The 24,392-nt window shown below is 52.7% G+C and overlaps 1 protein-coding gene across 5 annotated transcripts in view; it reads right to left on the minus strand.

Moving 5' to 3' along the window:
* The window catches only part of RIN3 (Ras and Rab interactor 3), a 168,895-nt gene that overhangs the window by 33,385 nt on the left and 111,118 nt on the right, over positions 1 to 24,392 (minus strand). For 4 of the 5 annotated variants that reach the window (XM_032134717.2, XM_032134718.2, XM_058429492.1 and 1 more), the window contains 2 exons: positions 13,408 to 13,499; positions 1,802 to 3,295 (listed from right to left, as the gene is read on the minus strand). In XM_032134717.2, the coding sequence (XP_031990608.1) occupies positions 1,802 to 3,295; positions 13,408 to 13,499 (1,586 nt within the window). The remainder of the gene's footprint in view (positions 1 to 1,801; positions 3,296 to 13,407; positions 13,500 to 24,392) is intronic. The other variant, XM_058429493.1, reaches the window with a different exon arrangement.

Consider the following 24,392-nt stretch of genomic DNA (forward strand, 5'->3'; position numbering starts at 1 on the left):
CCTTCTTGCTGATTGCCTGTCACCTCTGATAGACCGTAAGCTCCCTGTAGGCAGAAACTTTTGAGTGCCTTGCTCACCTCTGTCTCTATATCTGAGCCAGCACCTGATGCGGAGTTGGGTGCCCAATAACTCTTTGTTGACTATCTGCTTACAGGGCCCTGTGCAGACACACACAGCACTGGCCTCAGATCTCAATCCCATCACCCCTCACCACACCTGAAATGCCATCATGAATCCTGCGGCCTGGCAAACCTATTCGTTTTCAGGAGTCTGCTAGCAAAATCCAGTAGCCCTGGGAAAGGAACACCTGAAGCTCCTTTCCTAAGAAACATTCGCTATGAAGCTACTGTGTTCAGAGGCTCACGTGTCCCTTACCGTACCCAGCACTGACTCTTTCATTATTGGGTGGGGAAGGAGAGGCTTAGGGACACCAGGGGATGGCTGGGGCGGTAACTATTTACCAGCTAGCTCAGAAGCAGCTCAGTGTTTAGCAACCACTTTGGCTACAGCAGTACGAACTGACAGAATGTATTTTTTTCTTTTTCTTTCTTTTTTTTTTTTTAGACAGTTTTGCTCTTGTTGCCCAGGCTGGAGTGCAATGACACAATCTCGGCTCACTGCAAGTTCTGCCTCCCAGGTTCAAGCAATTCTTCTGCCTCAGCCTCCCGAGTAGCTGGGATTATAGGCATGTGCCACCACACCTGGCTAATTTTTGTATTTTTAGTAGAGATGGGGTTTCACCATGCTGGCCAGGCTGGTCTCGAACTCTTGACCTCAAGTGATCCACCCACTTCAGCCTCCCAAAGTGCTGAGATTACAGGCATGAGCCACCATGCCCAGCTATTTTTTTCTTTTTGAGACAGGGTTCGCTCTGTCACCCAGACTGGAGTATAGTGGCAGGATGTTGGTTCTTTGCAGCCTTAGCCTTCAGGGCTCAAGCAATCCTCCTGCCTCAGCCTCCCAAGTAGATGAGACTACAGGCGCGTGCCTCCATGCCTGGCTAATTTTTGTATTTTTTGTAGAGATGGGGTTTTGCCATGTTGCCCAGGCTGGTCTTGAACTCCTGGGCTCAAGCGATCCTCCTGCCTTGGCCTCCCAGAGTGCTGGGATTATAGGCTTGAGCCAGTGCGCCTGGCCTGAATATTTTTAATATATGTAGGTGTGTGGTTGTTCACAACTACTTCTCACCATGAACCACAATCGGAAAAAGCTTTGATAATTATTGGATTCGAGGCTGGTGAGGGTGGGGAAGGCTGGGGGCTACTTTAGAAGGCGTGGTCAGAGGAGTGAGCTGTTCTGGGCTGGTTCCCTGAAAGCAGAGCATGAAAGAGGGATCTGGGTGCAGGTGATTTCACTGCGGAGACTCTCAGAAGACAGGGAGTGAGAGCAGTGGGAAGCCACAAAGCAAGCTTGAGCAAGGATGAACTCTCAGCCTCAGCCAGATCTCGCCAGGCCCTGGAGCATAAACTGCATCACACAGTGGTCCTGCCTGAGGCCAAGGGGCCAGTCTTTGTCCCCCCCATGACAGGGAGTAATTGGCAGTGGGCCCCTGATGGTGGAAGAGAGGGTGCAGATAATATAGATCCTATTCGGTCAAGGTCAATTCTCTAGGAAAGGGGGGAGCCGGGCACCATTAGCAGCCTACCTTGCAGCAGCCGGAGAAAGTGGCTGGTGCCCAGGAAGGGATGGGGGGTGGGCACCAACAGTGTCCACTGCACAGGCCTCTTTTGTCCTAAGGGGTTCCTGAGTCTGTGAGCCCCACCGCCCTCTCCTCCCTGCCACCTCCTCCCAGGGCACTGACCGAGCTCCTCCTCGGAGTGCAGGGCGGGGTCCACCAGGGCCTTGAGCTCGGTGCTCTGCAGCAGGTAGCTCTTGAGCTGGGTCATCATGGTGCGAATCTCCTGCAGCATCTCCGTGCTGGAGGTCTGGCGCGCCATCATCTCCAGGCTGTACACCTTGTAGTCCTGCACCAGGCTGCCAAAGTACGAGGCCTTGTCCTGCGCCAGCTCCACCACCTTCTTGTACAGCTTGCGGTTGTTGGAGAGGAAAGCGTGGAACATGCTGCTGAAACTGGCGAAGCTCAGCCGGTGCCGAGCCTTGCCCAGGATCATGGAGGGCTTCTTCTTCACGCTGGGGCTGCTGAACTGCTCCAGCTCCTCCTCCGTGCTGCTGGTGGAGTAGGAGTCCTGGTCGGTGGCCATGACAGACACCCCCAAGCTGTCTGAGAGGGAGGCCAGGGAGCCCTTGAACTCTGGAGAGCTCTGGGAATGGGCAGTGGCCTGGGCATGAGGGTGCTGAGTCCCAGCCTGAGAAGCAGGGCTTTGGCCCTCTCTGGGTGGACCCGGCGTGGGTGTCTCCAAGGCCATCGCCTGTGTGCAGAGCTCAGCGTTCTCTAAGGGAGTGGGGAGGGTCGAGGCCAGTTGTCGAGAGATCCGCTTTTTCCTGGGGGGCGGGACTGGGGGTTGTTTGGCCTTCCTGGGCAGCTCTGGCATGCTGTCGGGATCGCTGGCTTTCACCTCTGTGTCCTGGCCTTGCTCTGTGCTCCCCCGGGGCGTGTCCTCAGGGCTGTCTGAGGTCCCTTGGGGAGGCAGGCTGAGCTGGTCCCCCTCTGCCGCCATCCCCGGACTTTGGTCTTCTAAGGACACCCTCTCGGAAACGCGGCGTCTGGGAGGGGCAGTGGGAAGGTTCTTCTTCGCAGGCAGTGGCGGGGCGGGGGCCTGCTGCAAGGGACTGGAGGCTACCCCTGGCTTCATCGCTTCCTCCCTGAGGGGGCCCAGGCCTGCAGTGGGGCATGGGAGTCTCTCGCAGGTTGTCATGGGCGGCTGGTTCGGATGGTCTGGGGGACCTGGGGCATGGGGTGTGACGTGGGGGGCAGGCACTGGGGGAGAGGTGGGCAAAGGACAGGCAGGGGCGGGGGAAAGAGCAGGAAGCAGAGGGGGCTGGGCTGGGCTGCAGGGCTGCAGGGGCAGCACTGGGGGAGGGGGTGGTGGGCGGCGTGGGGCCCACCTGGAGGTGGGCGAGGTAGCATCAGAGGTGGGCGGCAAGGGGCGTGCAGGGCAGTTTCCAAGAGGTGGCTGGTCGGTGGGCAGGGCGCTGCTGCAGTCCTCAATGAAAATAGGATTCACAAACCACAGGCGGTCATTTCCTACCGACAGCTCGATTTCACAGGCACAGTTTGAGTCATGGGCTGTGGGCCTGAGGCTGGAGACTAGGGGGGATCCGGGGGCCCGGTCTCTTGTGGGCTCTGCTGGCTTCCCTCTTTCTTGTGGAGGATTCAGCAAGGATTCCCAGAAACCTGTGGAAGCAAGAGAGGGGCAGGCAGTCAGTCTGTGCCAGGGACTAGGTGTTGCTGTGCTGGGCGGGGTCTGTGGGAGGGGTCCACGGGCGGGGTGGCACAGGGCTGTGGGAGGGCTGTTCAAGGCATTTGCTTCACTACTCCGAGGTTGTTTTCCCCTCTTGGACGCTTTCAAACCTCTCCCACCACTTCCTGCCTCGAGAGGGGAAGCCCCACTCAGTCCTCCCCAGCAGTGTAGGGTGGGGCCGGGGGTGATGCGAGAAGCTCAGCTTCAGTTCCCTTCCTTGGTGTGAGAGTCCACGTTGGAGCGCATTGATGACACAGGGTGGGGGGTGACACCACTGTGCTCTGGAGCCATGGGGAAGGCATGGTGAGAGCACAGGGGACGGAAGGCCTGGAGTTCCTGCGGCCAACCAGCTGGGTGCTCTGGGGCAGGTGGTTTGACCTTCCTAGGCCTCAGTCTAGTCATCCCTAAAATGGGGTCACAACAGTACACACATCACAGGTGTGCGAGGAGGAAGGAACATTGGGCCTGTTTTGGCCTTCATGGTTATTATATGTGGGAAGGACAAACCTATGGATTGTGGCCAGCGAGATCAGACCCGGCTGTCCAAGTGGGGAGCAGCCACCCACCACAAAGTGATTCTGACTCCAGTCAATCTCGAGCTTAAAATAAGAAGCTGGTCGTCTACCCCAGTCAGGGGAAGCCAAGGCTGCTGCACTGCGGAGCTGAGTTCTAGTGCATGCCTCTCTACCCACCCAGTCCCCAGGGGCTCAGCCATGGCTGTGGCCACCAAAGCAGGCTAGGGACAGGCAATCTTGATCTGTGGGGACCATACTCTGCCAAGCATCTGACGGAGGCTCAGCACCCTCCAAAGAGCACACAAGGATGCTACATCTTGGGAACAACTGCAGTCGGCGCATAGGCCACCCTGTGCTCACTCCGGCTTCCTCCTGGAGAGAAACATGGGTCCCAGGTCTTGTTCAGCCTGCTAGGTTTGGAGCTGGATAGAGGATGACCCAGGCAGATGCAGAGTTCCTTGTGAATTGGTGCGGGCAGCCTTTCACCCAGGGCTCTTTACTCCTGGGAGGAATTCAACCTTAAGAAAACTATGGAAAAGAACCTCAAGGATAATCAGAGGAGCAAACACTCATGGCGTTCTTGCCGCACGTGAGCCCACGGGCTCCTTGCTTTACCTGGGTTATCTCGCCGACCCCTGATCATAGGCCTTGCCCCCAGTTCACAGATGAGGGTAAGAGGCTCAGAAACATGAAAGCACACGCCCTGGGTCACCGGATTAGGGAGTGAGGTGCTGGGATTTGACCAGGTCAGGCTGGTTCTACAGCCTGTGTGTTTAGCCTCTGTGTTAGGCGGCCTTCCTTCATAGGAACTTGCGACACTTCCCATATTTTGATTGCTCTCCCGGCATCGGTGAGTAGCAGGGTGGCTTGCAGCCCAGAACTCAGGATGTGGCAACAACACAACAGGCTCTTGATGTTGAAAGGAGACCTCACAAGATGGCCTGGAGCAGCCACGCGTGTGCTCCCTCTAAGAGGTGGGCACTATCAGGGATGTAGGCACTTGCCATCTTGCTGGCCAGGGTCGCCAATGCAATCAGGGTAAGCAGGTGCCTTCCCAGGACAAAGGGACTGAAGAAACAGACCGGAAGTGAACTGCAGCCCACCAGCTGTGTGCATCCCTCTGAGGTGTCCCCCCAAGCCCTGTCCTGGGCAGATACCCTGTGTCTGGCCGCCTGAATATCACAGCCAGTGGAGAGAGGCCAGCTCTCACCACACTAACAAACATGACAACCTTTTCTGTGACTCTTTCCAACGTGCAAAGCTCTGTGCCCATCACAGTCACCGAGGACATGGTATCCAGAGCGGCCTCTCCCAGGGTCTGGACGAGCTGCTCTTTGTGACTGCCGGGGCCCTTTGCTTTCATGGGCAGCTCATGGCTTCTCCATGTATGCCTCACTCTCCCAGGCACCTTGCCTCGAGTACATACATATTCTGGCCCCTGGAGTGAGTGTTTGAAGCACTGTGCCCATGTCTACACAGGCCCAACAAAGTTGCCTCCTTGGGAGTTTTCCTAGCAAGGAGAAGCAGGCAGCCAGACTGATCCCACGGTAACTGGGCAGGAGCCCCACATGTGAGCTGAGACCCCGGCGCCCACCTCCAGACTCTTCCTGTGGGCGAAGGTGGTGTCATGGGGGTAGACAACATATAGAACTGCCCACTGGCACCGGGACACCCCATGACTGCTCACTCAGATCACGGCTGTAGCCGCCCCTCTGCTCCATTCTCCTCCTGTGGTCCTAGGCTGGGCATACGGCAGGCCCTTGATGGTTCTCTGTAGAGAATCGCTTTCAACCCTTTAGCCTGGCATTCGAGTCTGCAGGACCTGGCCCCTGAACATCTTCTCTGGCATCATCTACCGAATCTTCACTCCACTCTATCTGCCATTCACTTCTTCCTCCACGTGCCACGCGCTGCCCCACCAGCAGGTCTTGGCTAATACTATTCTCTCTGCATGGAATTCTTTTCCCACCCTCTCCACCTGGCAAATGCTTCCTCGTCCTTCAGGGCTCAGGTCAAATGCGACCTGTCTGGTAGCACCTCCCTGATGTGCTCAGGCCTTGCCCATCCCGCCTGTGTTCCTGCAGCTCTGATATGCCTGTGACAGCAGTGACGATCACTGGGACTGTAATTATCTGTTTTTTGCCTGACTTTCCCAGCAGACTCCGAGTTTCCAGAAGGCAGTCAAATCTTTCAGCTGCCTGAGTATTCCCAGCACCTGAGACAGTGCTTGGCCCAGAGCAGGGGCGCAGTGTCAGCCCCTTGGCACCCATGAGTGGATTAGCTTAGCCGGAGTGGAGAGTCAGGCCTCTGAGGAAGGGGACACAGGCAAGGTTAGTTTCAATGGCAAGATGGGGACAACCTGAACCGCGGGAGGATGTGTAAAAACAAGACAGTGAGAGGAGGGAGGCAGGAAGGAGGGCAGAGGAGTCCCGTAAACCGATGGGCCACCAGCCGGGCAGCCTGCCACGGGACAGGATGGCTCCATTAGGCACAGAACACAAAACAACATTTCCCATCGCTCAGGTGTGGATTTTGGCAGGAACAGAGCAGACATGGGTTCGGGCAAATAGGCTCTTGGCCTGGGTACCTGGGACACAGCTTCCCTGCCCCAAGACAGGCCTGGGGTTTGCACCCTGGCAGGGCAAAGGTCTCAAAGCCAATGTGACTCCAAGGAGTGGGGGAAGCCAGGAGCTAAAGGGCTGCATCCTGGGGTCTTGGGGCCTGTTAGGGAACCACAGTGGCATTGCAGGGCTTTATGCTCCAAAGAAAAAAAAAAAAAAAAGGGAAGTGAGTAACTTTCTCTGTAGCCTGAGAACGCCAAGGCCAGGGGAGAAACGGAACCCTGTGTCATGCAATCCTAGTGGTTTGGTTGGCAAAGCTGTGGGGTCCAATCCCCAAAGGCGCCATACTAAGCCTTGGCTCTGCTGCGGGACTTCCCCTAAAGAAGGGCCCATCCTTGCCCTGGCCTCAGACTGAGGCCACGATTTTGCTGGCCCCAAGGCCTGTGGAGCGTTGGCTGGGGTCACCTCTTGCCAGATGCCCATTCTTTCTATCCTCAGAGAACCTGGGCCACATCACAGGCTGGGCCGTAGGTCCTGAGGGCAAACTCAGACTCTACCCCTGGGGAGCTTGGGGCTGGTGGCAGGACAGGAAGGGGATGAGTAAAGGCAGCAAAGTGTTCCAGATGCCATGGAAACACTAAAAAATCCAACGAGGTCAGTGAATAAATATTCGTGTGGCATCCCAAAGACAGAGGCTGTTGCACAGTCAGTCAAAGTCAAGTTTTCAATGAATTATTAATAACTAGGAAAATGCTCATCATCTGATGTAAAGGAAAAAGCAAGTTACAAGCAAACTTGCAAGAGCCACAGAACAGATGCCTTTCCTAAACATATTTTTAAAGTATTAAACACGTACACACCGTCACATGTTTGAAAACCACTGCGAGTAATCCCTATTCTCTAAATTCCTTGGACACTTGTAATCAACTGCTGAATATCGTTGAGGGCTGAATTGCTCCTCCTTATGTTAGTTTTCTGGCCTTGACTAACCGGTAAGCTCTTAAAGTCAAGATTACACCTTATATAGCCTGCACTTTCGAACGCTGGCTTTTCCAAGTCCGAATTTGGACTTTCTTATGTCGGCTCATGAAGGCACACTGTGAGCCATCACATGGCACTTGGCCTGCAAGTTAATAGCTGAGTTTCAGCAACATCATCCCTATCTCAACAGCAGGCCTGGTGCAACTCTTTGGATATTTGCTGCATTCTTCTCATAGGAAAATGAGTGGCATGCCAAAAAATAAAACTGATGACACTAATGATAAGAAACACATATGCCTCATGAACTTTCTGTAACTACAAGATCATCCAGCGGACTGGAAACCCAGTAAATCTTTAGCCTTAACTAGACATTCCTTGGCTCTTGGCTCGAAGGAAAAAACTGAAAGTCACAAATATATTCGCACAAAATCAGAAGGCAAGAAACCAAAACTGTATTTTCAGTTGCGTCTAGGTGTATTAAGGAAAAGAAACTGGAAGGAAACACACCCTGAACTTGCAGCAGGGGTGAGATTATACGTGGTTTTCATCCTCAGCCTTTTCTGGTCTTGTCAGTTAAAAACAAACACACAGGGCCAGGAGCTGTGGCTCACGCCTGTAATCCCAGCACTTGGGAGGCCGAGGCGGGCTGGATCACTTGAGGTCGGGAGTTCAAGACCAGCCTGGCCAACATGGTGAAACCCCATCTCTACTAAAAATACAAAAATTAGCCAGGAGTGGTGGCAGGTGCCTGTAATCCCAGCTACTCTACTGCAGAGGCTGAGGTAGGAGAATCGCTTAAACCCGGGAGGCAGAGGTAGCAGTGAGCTGAGATCGTGCCACTGCACTCCAGCCTGGGCAAAAAGAGTGAGACTCCATCTAAAACAACAAACAAACAAACACAACATGCTTGACTTTTATTATAAGACAAAAAAGTGTCATAAGAAAAAGCAACACATGGCGGGCATGTGGAGGGCATGGTACACAGGGTGGGGCCCACTACCCTGCCTATCCCAATGCCAAATCCAGGCTTCTTTGGCAAAAGGGTGCCATGCTGTTTTCCACTGCAGGCACAGCAAGTGGAGGAAAGGGCTGAGGGGCGGGAAGTGGTGAGCGAGGCTGGCTGAGAATCAGGGCACAGCGCAGGCAGAGCACGGAGTTCAAACTCAGCAAGCCCTGAGTATGAATTCAGCTTTTGTTTACATCCCAAAATGAGGAAAGCCCTTTAGTCGATTTCTCTTTCTCTCTCTGGATAATAGCTTTATTGAGATATCACTGACATACCACAGAGTTCACTCATTTAAAAAACATGCCCGTGTTTTTCAGTATATTCACTGAGTTGTGCAACTCTCACCACAATCAATTTTAGAGCTTTTTTTTTTTTGAGACAGAGTCTCGTTCTGTCACCCAGGCTGGAGTGCAATGGCATGATCTTGGCTCACTGCAATCTCCACTTCCCGAGTTCAAGTGATTCTCCTGCCTCAACCGCCTGAGGTTGGGATTATAGGCATGTGCCATCACGCCCGGCTAATTTTTGTATTTTTAGTAAAGATGGGGTTTCACCATGTTGTCCAGGCTGATCTCGAACTCCTGACCTTGTGATCCGCCCGCCTTGGCCTCTCAAAGTTCTGGGATTACAGGTGTGAGCCACTGCGCCCGGCATTTATAGCATTTTTATCACCCCAAAAGAAACCCCATGCCTATTAAGCAGTCACTCTCCATTCCCCTTTCTATCCAGCCCCTGGCAATCGCTAATCTGCTTTCTGTCGCTATGGATTTGCCTATTCTCGACATTTTATTTAAAGGGAACTGTAGCATATGTGGTCTTTTGTATCAGCTCCCTTCACTTAGCATGTTTTCCAGGTTATTCCATGCTGCACCATGTGTCAGTCCCTGCACTTCATTCCTTTTTATAGCTAAATAAACCCTTTAGACTCCTTAACTTTCCATTTCCTTATCTGTAAAATGGGCTTTTACGTGAATAAATGAGATAATGTATGTGTGGGCATGTGGCAATGAATTTGCCTCCCATTGTCCTTTTGGTCTTCCCTGAAATGCTGACACTATACAAGGTAATCTCTGGCTCATAGGGCCTCATCACTAGGCTGGCCAGGGATCATCTGGATTCTCCTTGGACAATCTGAATGAAGAACAGTAGTCAGGTGGGGCTCGAGCTGAGTCAGATCCCCGCTAGTTGGGGGAGCATGGGAATAGGAACCTGAGTCAGCAAGAAGGCCATGTGCAGGGAGCAAGGGGCTGGCAAGTGTGACAGAGCAGCTGCGATTGCCCACAAAGCCTGGCTAACCCTCCATCTCCATTTCTCAGAGGGTCCCTGGTGTCCCTTCTCTAAGTCCCTTTTTGATGCTAGTTTGAGTGGCTTTCACTTCTTTGCCACCAAAGTCCCTTCCTAGAACAATGTGTGACATGCCAGGCACAATGCCTGGTGTGTCAGGGCCCTTGACAAATGCTGCTCTTTCCATATTTATTATCACTATTTCACATGAAGGTTGGCAGGGCCCAAGCCTGCCCATGCCAGGGCCAAGGTCTCTGGCCTTTGATAGGATGTGCTCCTTGAGCCCTGGGTCTCCAGCCATTTAGTGAAACTTTCCCTGGCTCCAGGGGAAAATGCTTGTGGTGAGCCTGGCTTTATGTCTTTCAGCACTCATGGACACCAGGTCTGCACAGATCCCTTTAGCTCCTAAGCTGCAACACACTCGGCTTACATTTACATTACATTACATTACAACAACACTCAGTGCTGATAGACGAATCTGAACTGCTGTTGGCTTCCCAAATGGAACCCTCCCTTCTCCACTTCCTCCTTGTGCCTGAGATCAAATTCTCCCAGGAGAGAAGGTCTTGTCTGTTCCAGAAAGGAATGCAGTTCTTCCAGGAGGAACATCTCCCTTAAAAAAAAAAGCGTGTTCCCAGGTCTTAAGAGAAGCTGCGCTCTTGCAGGTGAGAGGAACCTGTAGGGAGTCTCCCGGCAGTTAGTCCTAGGGATGCCTAAACCCCATAGCGGGGTCAAGAGGTGCAGCAATGTGTCATAGACTGAGGCCATGCATCTCACTTACTCTACCAACATGGCCTGCAAACTGGCCACTGACTTCTCGTTGCAAAAACAACAGAGAAGGTGGGGAGGTGCAGCTGAGGAGCAATAGAAAGGCTGTGCTCAGAGGCAGAAAGCCCTCAGTGCAAATCCTGTCTGGGGCACTTTACAGGTGTGAGCCACCAGGCCCAGCCCTGAGGATTTCTGCAGGGAAAAGGAGAGCATGTTTCAACAGCTGCTCAAGAACCGCTGAGGACAGAAAGCCTTTGGTGCAAATCTTGTCTGGGGCACTTCACGCAAGGTTCCAAGCGGAGCTAAAACTTGATCTGCTAACTTTTTTTTTTTCTGAGGCAGAGTCTCAGTCTGTTGCCCAGGCTGGAGTGTAGTGGGGCAATCTCAGCTCACTGCAACCTCCGCCTCCCAGGTTCAAGCAATTCTCTTGCCTCAGCCTCCGGAGTAGCTGGGATTACAGGCACAGGCCATTATGCCCAGCTAATTTTTATATTTTTAGTAGAGATGAGGTTTCACCATATTGGCCAGGCTGGTCTTGAACTCCTGACTTCAGGTGATCCGCCCGCCTTGGCCTCCCAAAGTGCTGAGATTATAGGCATGAGCCACCATGTCCAGCCAGTGTTCTATCTTTAAAATGCACAAAAATGACATAAGACAATGCCAAGTGCTCCGTAATGATCGGTGTCATCGAACCCCTAGGGGGAGGTCATCTGCACCTTACAAAAGTGCAAATTACAAAACTGTCACCTGTCCCACATCCAAGATCCTGGGAGGGTAAGAGCCCAACAACTAACATTCTAGGAAGCAAAGTTTAATAGCAAGTTGATTCCCAAAAGCAACTGAAAACTTGCCCTTAGGGTTATAACTAGGTAAATTAGACCTAGAAGAATTTGGATAAAAGTTAAGAGGCGGCCGGGTGTGGTGGCTCACGCCTGTAATCCCAGCACTTTGGGAGGCCGAGGCGGGTGGATCATGAGGTCAAGAGTTCAAGACCAGCCTGATCAATATGGTGAAACCCTGCCTCTACTAAAAATACAAAAATTAGCCGGGCATGGTGGCATGTGCCTGTAGTCCCAGTACTTGGGAGGCTGAGGCAGAAGAATCGCTTGAACCTGGGAGGCAGAGGTTGCAGTAAGCCAAGATCGCACCACTGCACTCCAGCCTGGGCATGGACTCCATCTAAAAAAAAAAAGAGTTAAGAGGCACCATGAGACGATGGCAGGTGTGGGAGCTAAACGGCCTGAGTTCATCCAAGCTCTGCCATGTGCTGTGTGAAACTGGACATGACTTAACCTCTTGTGCCTCAGTTTCCTCTGCCATAGAAGGGGAATTATAATAATAGTACTTGCTTTATAGGATTGTTTGAAGCTGCGATGAGCCAATGGCAGCTAAAGAGGTTAGAACGCAGTCAGTGCTCAGGGAGTGCTAATACCCAAGGACCAGAACTCCTCCTACTTCCTGGCCCCTGACCATGGCTGCCTGGTGGTGTCTCTTGCATTGCTGCCCCTGATGGGCCCCTCTAAGCGGTGAACAGTGGCCTGGCTTGGGAACCAGCGGGTGTCTTCTTTGACCCCAGGTCTGCCCCTCACTTCCTCTGTGACCTGGTTCTGCCCTCTGGGTCACTGTTTCTTCCATTCCATCAACACTGGTGAACAAGGCACCAGTGTTCTGGGCACTGTGCTAAGCCCCATGGAGCACAGTGTCCTATGTATAGCTGAGTTTTACTAAAGACTTGTTGATGAGCTGCTTTGTTCATAAATGTGACCTGGCAGCCCCAGGTTATGAGGCTGTGGGGCCTGCAGCGGCTCCTGAGCAGCTGTGTGAAACACACTCTCCCTTTCCCTGTAAGAAATCTCAGGGCTGGGCACAGTGGCTCACACCTGTAATTCCGGCACTTTGGGAGGCCAAGTTGGGAGGATCGCTTGAGGCCAGGAGTTTGAGACCAGCCTGGGCAACATGGAGAGACGGGGTTAAAAGATAAGAAATTAACCAGGCACGGTGGTGTGTGCCCATAGTCCCAGCTACTCAGGAGGTGGAGGTGGGAGGATCACCTGAGCCTGGGAAGTTGGGGCTGGGGTGAGCCATGATCATGCCACTGCACTCCAACCTGGGCAACAGAGTGAGACCCTGTTTCAAAAAAAGAAAAAAGAAAGAAAGAAAAGAAAAAGAAAAAAAAATTCTCTGCTCCCAACACACGCTGAAAGAGGTAGGTGGCCTGGCCTCTCAGCAGCTACAGACTTGGCATGCTTGGGCTTCCTGAGGGCCAGCGAGGTGAGGCTCTGGTTCTAGGTGGGCGCCTGCTGATTTCCTCCTTGTAGGGCACTTGGCATTGCCCGTACATGGAAAGAGCCCACTAAACGTGAGTTCTTCGTATAATTATGTGACAGTGCTGGGGTCAGACACACCCTGCCCTCCCTCCCCTTCTTCTTTTCCACTCCCCTCTTTACCCCTCAGGAACTCGGAAGGCTAGGGTAGGGCGTGCTTAGGGCCAGTTTTTTGGGCACAGGACAGGCCCCCGCGAGGGTCACACTCAAGTTCATGGTCACATTCATGCTGCTTTTCCATCTGATGAGGGGCCAGGGCTGTGGTGGCTGCCAGGCCCAGCTCTCTGGCCCCCACTCAGAAAGGCCCTGGGGTTAAGCTCGGCTTCTCCCAGGACCACGCCAGCCTCTCTGGTCCTGACCAGGCCCTGCTCCCTTAGACCAAACGTAGCTGGGCCTCAGGGCGTCCTGGGCAGCTGATAGAGGCGACTCTTTAGAAACTGGACAATCTCCCTGTCACGTGGCTCAGCAGCCTGAGGCAGGGGTGTGGGTGGTCCCATGGGAGCTGGGACTCAGCCTGTCCCTCTGCACAGGCGGCCCCTGGGGCAGTCCTAGGGCCCCAGTTCCTAACGCCCCACCAGCTCCCCTGACCCCTTGGAGAGGACTCACCCAGACCCAGGTTGGCGATGGTCTCAAGGTCCGTGAAGCTGCTGGCCTCGAGGATGGCCTGGGGTAGCCGCAGTGTGAAGGGCAGTAAGTCTCTGTGAAGACACGAGGGGCAGAAGTCATGTCTGGGGCCACTGTGTCCATTCCCAGCCTCCACAAAGAAAGAGCCCTGGCAATCTCTGCTGGCTGCCAGGGTCTCCATATAGCCTGGAAGCTTCCCTGGAGCTGAGGGGCAGACTCTGAGGCAGAAGGAGCATCCAGTCAACTCTAGGTCCTGAGCCAGCACCAGGGAACCAGAGAGGTGGAGACCCTACTCAGGAGTGGGGGCGTGGGGTCACTGCTTCTCCTTGGTCTTCCTGCCTGCTGAGCCCAGGCCAGCTCCTCTCAAGGCATTCTTTAGGGTAAAGTGAGTGGCCCACCCCTCCCTGCCCTCTGACCCTTGCTGGTGCTCACTGAGATGTGCAGTAAGCACACAGTCAGGCATCTCCCAGCAAACGCAGTCAGGCAGCCCCCGACGAACACACAGTCAGGCATCTCCCAGCGAACACATCAGGCATCTCCCAGCGAACACATCAGGCATCTCCCAGCAAACGCACAGTCAGGCATCTCCCAGCAAACGCACAGTCAGGCAGCCCCCGACGAACACACAGTCAGGCATCTCCCAGCAAACGCAGTCAGGCAGGTCCATCTGATGGCTTTGGTCACAATAGGGAACTGTTCGGGGTTCCTCCAGAGATCTTCCAGAAGGAGTTCGGACTGATGGGGAAATAGGGGCCCGGAAAGGAAAAGGCGTGGCCAGGCCACATGGTAGTGGAAGACACTGTGTGCTGAGGCCAGGGCTCCTGACTTTTGGCCCAGGGCTGTTTCACACGGTCAGGAAGGGGAATGTGGCACTGCCAGGGCCCCAGGATGGGTGGTCCCGATTCTGTTTCTTCCTAGTGTTTAAGGCCTGGGGACCCCCTTTCCAGCCATGTCTCCCGCTCCTTCCTCATTATCCCACCTGCCCTGTTCTCTGAGGCCATTTCTTCCTCTGTGAAGATAGGAATGGATGAGAGGGTGCCCAGCAGCGGTTATCAAGACCTGGCAGCCACCACTATTTTCTTCACGACCTGTTCTACCCTCCCTCGCTCACGCTTCGTCCACCTTCTCCCCAAATCCTGATGCCAGTCACTGAAATCCCATCGTCCATCATCTGCTGAGCCTCCCACCATGGCCTCGGCCAGAACTACCTCCTCCCTGGGGTCTTCATAGCTTTGCTGTCTGTGCCTCATCTTCCTGGCAACATGAGGCTGGGAGCCCTGGGAGCTCCTGGAATGGGTGGGGGCTGCCTTCTGGGTCTCCAAAGCCCCGCAGTGCTTAGCACTCACCACAAGGCTCCAAGGCTATTTGCTGAATGGACTCAGCCAAACTCAGGAGCTGAACTGGAGGCATAGCAGAGCAGAGAACGCCTGGGATGGGGCTGGCCCCTGCCAGGGCACCTCTGTTCAGCGATGTTGGCTTCTGTGGCCTCCCAGGTGCCCCCATGGCCCCTTGGGAAGTGCTTCGATGGAGCTGGGACACTTGTGTTTATGGAAGAGTTGGACAGGGCAGGCTGTGGCCCAGGTTCTGGGCCCTTTCTCAGGTCTCGGGAGTGGCCTTGGGCTTCTCCACTGTCAAATGGTCTGGGGACCGGCCAGCTGACGTTGGCATCTTCTGTCATTGTTGTGTGATTCTGCTGCAACCCGAGGTCTTCTGATGGCCAGACTGGATGGGCCCTCAGTGCTGCACTCCCATCTCAGGCCCTGCCCCACCACCACTAACCCCAGCTCTAATTTTGAAGGGTAGCAACATTCATCCCAAGTTGCCTCAATTTATTTCAGTTACATGGTGGCCTCTCAGTGGGGTTTCCAATGGTTCCTCCGTCGCCATGTAAATCACAATGGCCAGGAGAGGCTGCTCAGCTCATGTGTGCCCACCCCCTGACTGCCAGGACAGCCTCCTGCCACCTTGTCACTTTACTCAGTCTGCTGCAGTTGCAGCTGCAGTCACACCCCAGACTCGAACCCCAGCATCCAGGGCCTCCCCTGGTCTGGCCTTGCTCTGCCTTTCCAGCTTGCTCCCCAATATCCGCCCTCCACAGTCCCTTCCCCACACCTGGGGGACTCCTGCTGGCTCCCAAATGATCACACTCATCTTCCTCTAGTGGGTGTGCCCCACTCATTTCCCATCTCTGAGCTTATGCATAGAGGGAATAGCCCCTCATCCCCAGCACCTACGTCTACTTAGATTCTATCCATCCTTCGAGGCCACACCATGGACTCTTCTTCCTCCATAACTTGGGGTGCAAGGGTCTCATGTGTCTCTGCTTCTCCACATCCCATCCAATTCACCACTGCACCCAGGGGCAGCCTCTTCCATCCAGACGAAAGCACACACAGGATTTGGGTGTTTGCTGAGCATCTACTATGTGTCAGGCATGGGGCTAGGTGTTTTGGAGGCTTTAAGTGATATTCTTACTAAATCACAGGCACCTCGAGGACAGGCATTAGTACCTCTGTTTTACAGAGGACACAGAGGCTCAGGGAGGTTAAGGGACTCACCCAAGACCCCCAGCCAGTAGTAAGTTTCTGACAGAAACATTGAAACATTTAAAAATCTATACCAATATAAAATTTGATTCTCTAGAGGGCAAAACTTTCAATCAGTATCACAAGCCACTTACTACATTTTTTTTAAGGAAAAGGAACTATCACTTGTTAAGCTTTATCAATCACTCACCAAGAGCTTTCCCTGTTATCCCACTTAACCCTTGAAGCAATCCTGTGATGTAAGTGCTATTGTCAACAATTGTTAAAATGTTAGATTTTTTTTTAATTAGAAAAGAAACAGATTTACCGTAGCCAAAGTCACACAATACAAAAGTGCTTAAAATGTGCAGGTCCTCCCTTCTCCAGAGGGTCCTGCTGTCTACCCCAGGGGTCCCCAACCCTTGGGCCACAGTCTGGTATTAGGCCATGGCCTGTTAGGCACTGAGCTGCACAGCAGGAGGTGAGCAGCGGATGAGTGAGCAAAGCTTCATCTGTCTTGACAGCCGCTCCCCATCACTCGCATTACTGCCTGAGCTCCGCCTCCTGTCAGATCAGCGGCAGCATTCGATTCTCATAGGAGCGTGAACCCTATTGTGAACTATGTGAGTGAGGGGTCTAGGTTTTGTGCTTCTTCTGAGACTCTAACGCCTGATGATCTGCAACTGTCTCCCATCACCCCCAGATGGGACCATCTAGTTGCAGGAAAACAAGCTCAGGGCTCCCACTGGTACTACATGATGGTGAGTTGCATAATTATTTCCCTATATATTTCAATGCAATAGTGAAAGCAATAAGGTGCATAATAAATGTAATGTGCTTAAATCATCCCAAAACCATCCCCACCCCACCCCTGGCCCGTGGAAAAATTGTCTTCCACGAAAGTGGTCCCTGGTGCCAAAAAGGTTGGGGACTGCTGGTCTACACTCTGGAGAGGAAACTTGCTGGCCTTTCTTTAATACACACATATGCGTGCCCAAGCACACATGCACACACACAATTTGCTTTACTATTTTTTATATATTTTTAATTTTTTTTGTAGAGACAGGGTCACACTAAATTGTCCAGGCCTGTCTTGAACTCCTGGCCTCAAGTGATCCTCCTGCCTCCGCCTCCCAAAATGCTGGGATTACAGGCGTGAGCCACCACGTCTGACCCACATCACGTATTTTAAAAATGAAAATGGCACTGTGTTCCATCAATTGCTCTGCAGCTTGCTTTCTTTACTGAACAGTAAAGTGATCTATATAGTGAGCAAGTCCGTACATGTATACTGGCTTCTTTCTTTTTCTGTGCTGCAGAGTATTCCATGGGATAACCGTCATTTATTTTATTTTTTTGAGATAGAGTCTTGCTCTGTCGCCCAGGCTGGAGTACAATGGCACAATCTCAGCTCACTGCAACCTCCACCTCCCAGGTTCAAGCAATTCTCCTGCCTCAGCCTCCCAAGTAGCTGGGATTACAGGCGTGTGCCACCACGCCTGGCTAATTTTTGTGTTTTTAGTTGAGATGGGTTTTCACCATGTTGGCCAGGCTGGTCTCAAACTCCTGACCTCAGGTGATCCACACAGTGGCCTCCCAAAGTGTTGGGATTACAGGCGTGAGCCACTGTGCCCAGCTACTATTTTTCTTCTTTTGATGGTCATCCAAGCTTGCTTTCTTTCTCTATTTCCCTCCCCCTCTCTCTCTCTTCCTGTCTTCCTCTCTGTCTCTCTTCCTTTCATCAATGCTAACCATTACAGAGCTTACTAAGTGTCCAGGAGAAGTTTTAAGCACTTTACCTATATTAGCTCTTTAAATCCTCTTACCAACTCCATGAAGCAGGTACTTTCCTTATGCTCATCTCGCAGCTCCGAAGACTGGGGCACAGACAGACTAAGTGGCTTGCCCCTATCCCACAGCTTGTAAGTGACAATGCCTGCATCTGAATGGAGGGTTCAGGCTTGTAACTCCGAGACTACTTGTTTTTAGCAAAAAATTATTTCCTAATTGCCACTGGATCCAATTGTGCTGCAAAGAACGAATTGAGCACATCATCTTTCTGCCCTCAAGCTAGTATTCCTTTTTTCTTTTTTGAGACAGACTCTCCCTCTCTTGCCCAGGCTGGAGTGCAGTGGTGTGATCTCAGCTCACTGCAACCTCTGCCTCCTGGGTTCAAGCGATTCTCCTGCCTCAGTCTCCCGAGTAGCTAGGACTACAGGTGTGCACCACCACGCCCGGCTAATTTTTGTATTTTTTAGTAGAGATGGGCTTTCTCTATGTTGGCCAGGCTGGTCTCAAACTCCTAACCTCAAGTGATCTGCCTGCCTCAGCCTCCCGAACTGCTGGGATTACAGGTGTGAGCCACCATGCCCAGCCTCAAGCTAGTATTTCTATTGAATACATTCCTAGATGTGAGTCTGCCGGGCCACAAGGTAGATATATTTGGAGAAATGACAGAATTTACCAAACTGATCCCCTTTTCCCCAGCTTGCTCCCATTTACACTCCATCAATGCCTATGATGGGCTGAAAAGTAAATGGTCCCAAGCTAATGGAGCAGCCTGTACTGGTTCCTCCCAGTTCCATAATAAAAGACAGTAAACACCCCAGTCCTCCAACCTCAGCTTCAGTGTGTCCTCAAGGTGCCCTCCTGCTCTGTGACAAAGGTGGAGCCTGGGCAAATTGCCCAGTTTGGGGTCTGGAGGGCAAGTCAGTTTCATGCCTCAGTAAACATTAGCAGGGTGTGAAGATGGGAAAGGCAGGCGTCTGAACCTGGTGCCGCCATGCACAGCTTATTCGTCTCCAAATGCTGAGTCCTTAGTTCTTGGAAAATGCCAAGAAAAACCTCCAGATAGGGTGCTGGAGTGGTGGGGCCTCCACCTGAACACTCACTGACAACAAAAAACCAAAGGGAACTAGACACTTGTGAGGGACTCCACTGGGGCCGCCACACCCATTTATACTCTGCAGACTGCCTGGATCAGAATCCTCTAGGGAGCTGCTAGAAATGCAGATTGCTAGGTTTCCAACCAAGGGTGCCTAGCATCAGGTCTGGGGGTAGGCTGAGAATCCACCTTCTTTTTTTTTTTTTAGATAGTCTCGTTCTGGCACCCAGGCTGGAGTGCAGCGGTGCGATCTCGGCTCACTGCAACTTCCGCCTCCTGGGTTCAAGCAATTCTCCTGCTTCAACCTTCCAAGCAGCTGGGATTACAGGTGCCTGCAACCACCCCCGGCTAAAGTTTGTATTTTTAGTAGAGACTGGGGTTTCACCATGTTGTCCAGGCTGGTCTTGAACTCCTGACCTTCAGTGATTCGGCCTCCCAAAGCGCTGAGATTACAGGCGTGAGCCACCGTGCATGCATGCCCACCATGCACCAACAGCTCCTGAGGGGATCCTGGTGCATGCAGCCTTCGGTGGGAATCACAGGCCCCCAAGGTCAGGGCTATTAAAAAAATATTAAAATTAAGCAACCTTCCTGATGTGTGTGTGTGTGTGTTTCCTTATAAACTATGAAATCCACTAAAAAGCATTCACAACAATAGGAATTTTTAAAATGGGATTTTTAGCTGGCTGGGTGTGGTGGCTCATGCCTGTAATCTCAGCACTTTGGGAGGCTGAGGCGTGTGGATCACCTGAAGGTCAGGAGTTTGAGACCAGCCTGGCCAACATGGTGAAACCTCAGTCTCTACTAAAAATATAAAAAAAATTAGCAGGGCGTGGTGGCAGGCACCTGTAATCCCAGCTACGTGGGAGGCTGAGGCAGGAGAATTGCTTGAACCCAGGAGGCGGAGGTTGCAGTGGGCCGAGATCATACCATTGCACTCCAGCCTGGGCAACAATAGTGAAACTTCATCTCAAAAAAAAAAAGGGGGGGGGGGATTTTTAGAATAAATATTGTGACATTTCCCCCACACTCTAGAGGGTAGCTTGTGTACTTCCCAGGGAGCCAGCGCCTCTCTCTGGAGGTCTCTGTTTTAGCTGGTGCTTTCCAAACCTTTGTAAACAGAGAGAAATACCTTTGACATCATGACACAGCATATGTGCATGCACACACACAAACACACACACACGCCCCCCTACACACCACGAAAACAAAAGTTTAGCAAAACAAGACTTACTCCAGCTACATGAGATTCTGATAGTTTCTAGTCCAGTTTACTTTTTCATTAAAAAGAAAAAAGCCATGACCCACTAAACTGATTTTATAAACCCCTCTGAAGTGTTTTCCAACACTAGCAATCAATTCTCCAATTCTCCAGACACCAACTGGGTATACAACGATTCAGCTCAATTCTGACACTAATTAACTGGATGTAGAGTTAGACTCTGCAGACTTAAGGCTTCAGTCCTCCAAGCCTGCCCCCACTTCAGATGCAGTTGTCTCAGGCCACCAGCCGGCTTCTGACTGGCCAGCTATAGATCAGAGCTTTCCAGGCACAGTGACGAGATTTCTCCTAGGGCAAGGATGCCCAGCCAGCCATCCCCTCCTCTTGCCATCTCCTCCTCCGGGACAGGAGGGTGGCGGCTTAGTCACAACACTGGGCACATCCTAGGGTGGGGCAGGCCTGAGAGGCTCTTCTCTTCCTTCCTCATTTTGGGTAATGGAGCCCACTTCTTGAGGCTAATGACTGCAGTGCCCAGGGCTGTGCTGGGCATCAGGCCCCATGATCCTTGCAAGGTGCTGAGCACAGCACCTTGGCACCAAGCAAATACTCAGGAAACCATCAAGCATGTTCGTCCTCCTGTCGTTGAGGATGGAAACCCTGGCATCTCCACAGTCTCCCCCTGCTCCCTCCCTCAGTGGCTGCCCTCACCCCTCTGGTTCCCCTAGCCATTGCCTGGGGCAGTCACCTCCGCATAGGGCCAGGATGGCTGCAGCAGCCCCTTGCTGGTCTCTGCTCTCCCCTTCCTCCAATCCCACCACCTGCTGTGGCCAGGTTGCTCACTGAAGAGCAGTCTGGTATCAGCAACAGGCTCACAGCACCTGCCGAAGGAAGTCCCTGCAATCCCTAGGCACAGCGTTCAAGGCTTTCCAAGCATTTTACCTCCCACCCATTATGCAGTTCTGCCCATGAAGCCACTCCTGAGGCTGCCCATAGCTTTCCCACGGCCAGGCATTTGCCCATGCTGTCTCCTCTGCCTTAAGTTCCCTTCCCGCCCTTCCTTGCCCGGCTCGAAACATCACAATAAGGAGGGCCACATGGCTCCCATATGTGGAGGGAGCGGCTGGAGGGGGGGCAGCACAGGCATCCTCCCAGCCACGGGCCTGGCAGTCAGTCTCCTGGGCAGAAGCAGCTGGGGCTTGCGGGTCACATACACTTGGGTTCAAATCGGCTCAGAACTTGGCTGTGACACCAAGGCAGGTCACATCCCCAGCCTCAGTTTCTTTATCTGTAACAGTAATGAGGACACGCTTGATTGTTTTTTGAGCCCTTACTTCATGCCAGGCACTCTGCTAACCCCCTTCCAAGGATCATGGAGTCTGATCCTCAGCACAGCCCTGGGGGCTGGCATCACTGAAGCAGTAATACCTTCCCTAAAGCTGTTATTGCTGTAGCGGTTAGAGGGAGCTCTGTGGGCAGTCGCAGCACAAAGGCTCACTCAGCACAGATGCCCCATCAGCAGGAGCCAGTCACGAAATCACTGCTGACATCCCACTACCCTGATGGCTTTACCGGCTCTACACACCCATCCCCTAGCCTCAGTGGGGGTTGCCTTAAGTGCTGGCCCTTGGGACCATCAGGGATTGTCCTGGTGCTGGAGCCTCACACATGCCTAGTAGTGGCCCCAGGTTTACTTTATGCTCCAGAGCTGCCCACAGGACCAGACTGAGGTTGGGGTCACCCTGCAGTCGCACCCTCACTGGGCTTCTCCCACTCCCAGTCCTGCTCCCCTACTCCCTCCTGCTTTCTCCTCGAGGGCAAGTCCTGAATAACCCCTTTTATATGAATCTTGTCCCAAAGTCTGCCCCTAGGAGACCCCCAGGTAAGCAATTGTTATCATTCACCTGGAAGAAGTTCTCAAACCCTGGTCTGAGACAGGCTCATTATAAATGCAGATTCCTACTTTGGGAGGCTGAGGTGGGCAGAACATTTGAGGTCAGGAGCTCAAGACCAGCCTGACCAACATGGTGAAACCCTGACTCTACTAAAAATACAAAAAAAATTAGCGGGGGGTAGTGGTGTGTGCCTGTAGTCTCAGCTACTCGGGAGGCCGAGGCAGGAGAATTGCTTGAACTCAGGAGGCGGAGGATGCAGCGAGCCCAGGTCACGCCACTGCACTCCAGCCTGATGACAGAGTGAGACTCCAACCACCCCCCCTAAAAAAAAATGCAGATTCCTGCGTCCCACCCCAGACCCACTGAGTCAGGATCTCCTGGGAGGAGTCTGTTTTTTTTTTTTTTTTAAATTATTATTATACTTTAGGTTTTAGGGTACATGTGCACAATGTGCAGGTTTGTTACATACGTATCCATGTGCCATGTTGGTTTGCTGCACCCATTAACTCATCATTTAGCATTAGGTGTATCTCCTAATGCTGTCCCTCCCCCCTCCCCCCACCCCACAATAGTCCCCGGAATGTGATGTTCCCCTTCCTGTGTCCATGTGTTCTCATTGTTCAATTCCCACCTATGAGTGAGAACATGCGGTGTTTGGTTTTTTGTCCTTGCGATAGTTTACTGAGAATGCTGATTTCCAGTTTCATCCATGTCTGTATTTTTAACCAGCTCTTTGGTGACTGTGGGACCCAGCCAGGTCTGGAAACCCTCTCTAGAGCCCTTACGCCAGTCCACCTAGGCTTTGCATTAGTTTGGAGTGGGCATCTTGAAGCAGAATCTGTCTCTTTTTTATTTCTGGGGGCAGAGGCTGCAGACAGAGCACAGAATGTGCTTTCTGAGTGCTGGATTGAGAGGGACGGGGGCATCCTGCTCTGGGGAATCTTCACTGTGCAGCTTGGCCCTCTGGGGGCTGCCATGCTGTCATGGGGAATAAGATCCAGGAACAGGCTCCCAGCCCAGCCCCCCGGGCCCCAAGTGCTCACTGACAAGAGGCTCTGGGAAGGGGAAGGGGCCTGGATAGGCTTGCTGAGGACCAGGCCTGTGGTTCAGCATGGTGCTGGGGACACATACCTAACTAAACGCCAGGACTGACAAGCATCCACTGAAACACCCCTCTGTGCCATGTCCTGGAGGTGACACAAGGCACGTGATATGCCTCTGGGACATCACCTGCTGCCTCTAGGAGTTAGGCTCTGAAGGAGTCTGTAGGGCAGGATCTTAGAATTGCACAACCACAGAGCTCTAGAACTTTGATGTTCCATCTTGGCTAACATCCCCTTGATGGGGGAGGCAACTGGGGGCCAGGAGAGGTCAGGTGACTTGCCCAGGGTCACAAGCTTCTAAGTGATGGGTTTCCAACTCCCAGCCTGGGGCTATCCCTCCCACAGCATCTCACTTCTGAGCTACTCACAAACTCAGGCCCCGGAGCTGACATCCCTCAAAATATGGTGATGCCAGGCTCTGTGCCCTGTGGCCTCCCAGGGTACCCTGGGAGTTTGAGGGTAGGCCCAGGGGCACCTGCTTTTCTGAACATGGAGGAAAGGTTGAGTGGTGACAGCAGTGAGCTTGGTGACCATGGCTCCAGAGCATAGACAAAGTTGCTGCTCCAGCAAACCCCTATGGCCCAATTCATGGAAGTAGAACAAGGGCACTGACTGGGTGTGGGGCAGGGTGCTGTTTCTTTTTTGTCGCTCAGGCTGGAGCGCAGTGGCACAGTCTCAATTCACTGCAACCTCTGCCTCCTGGGTTCAAGCCATTCTCCTGCCTCAGCCTCCCGAGTAGCTGGGATTCCAGGCATGCGCTACCACACCCGGCTAATTTTTCCATTTTTAGTAGAGTGGGGTTTTACCAAGTTGCCCAGGCTGGTCTTGAGAACTCCTGACGTCAAGTGTTCCACCCGCCTCGGCCTCCTAAAGTGCTGGGATTACAGGTGTGAGCCACTGTGCTGGGTCGGTGCTGTCTCTTTACATGTGTTTCTTATTCCCTCCTTCAGCACCAATATAATGATATCATCATTCCCATTTGACAGAAGAGGAAGTTGAGGCTCAGGGAGATTAAATAACAAGCTCAAGTTCTGGGCTTTGGAATTATGCCATCATTTGTTCATTCACAGCACCTAACATGTGCCTAACACTGTTAGGCTTCTTCCGCTACGGTTAGGAGCTTGGCACCTACCTCTCTAACAGCCTAACGTGTCATAATGTACCAAGGGCCAGGAGGCCTCTGATGTTTTGCCTTGTGGGCCTACAGGCATCAGAATTATTGCAGGATGCACACAGTGAGGCCTCTGGAGCAGACAGTGTGGACTTTGGTGATGTGTCTGGTTTGAAACCCTGCCCTGCCATTTACCAGCTGGGCAAGTGACTTCTCTCAGTCTCCGTCTC

Source organism: Hylobates moloch, unplaced genomic scaffold (assembly GCF_009828535.3).
Source record: "Hylobates moloch isolate HMO894 unplaced genomic scaffold, HMol_V3 SCAFFOLD_16, whole genome shotgun sequence".
Taxonomy (NCBI): domain Eukaryota; kingdom Metazoa; phylum Chordata; class Mammalia; order Primates; family Hylobatidae; genus Hylobates; species Hylobates moloch.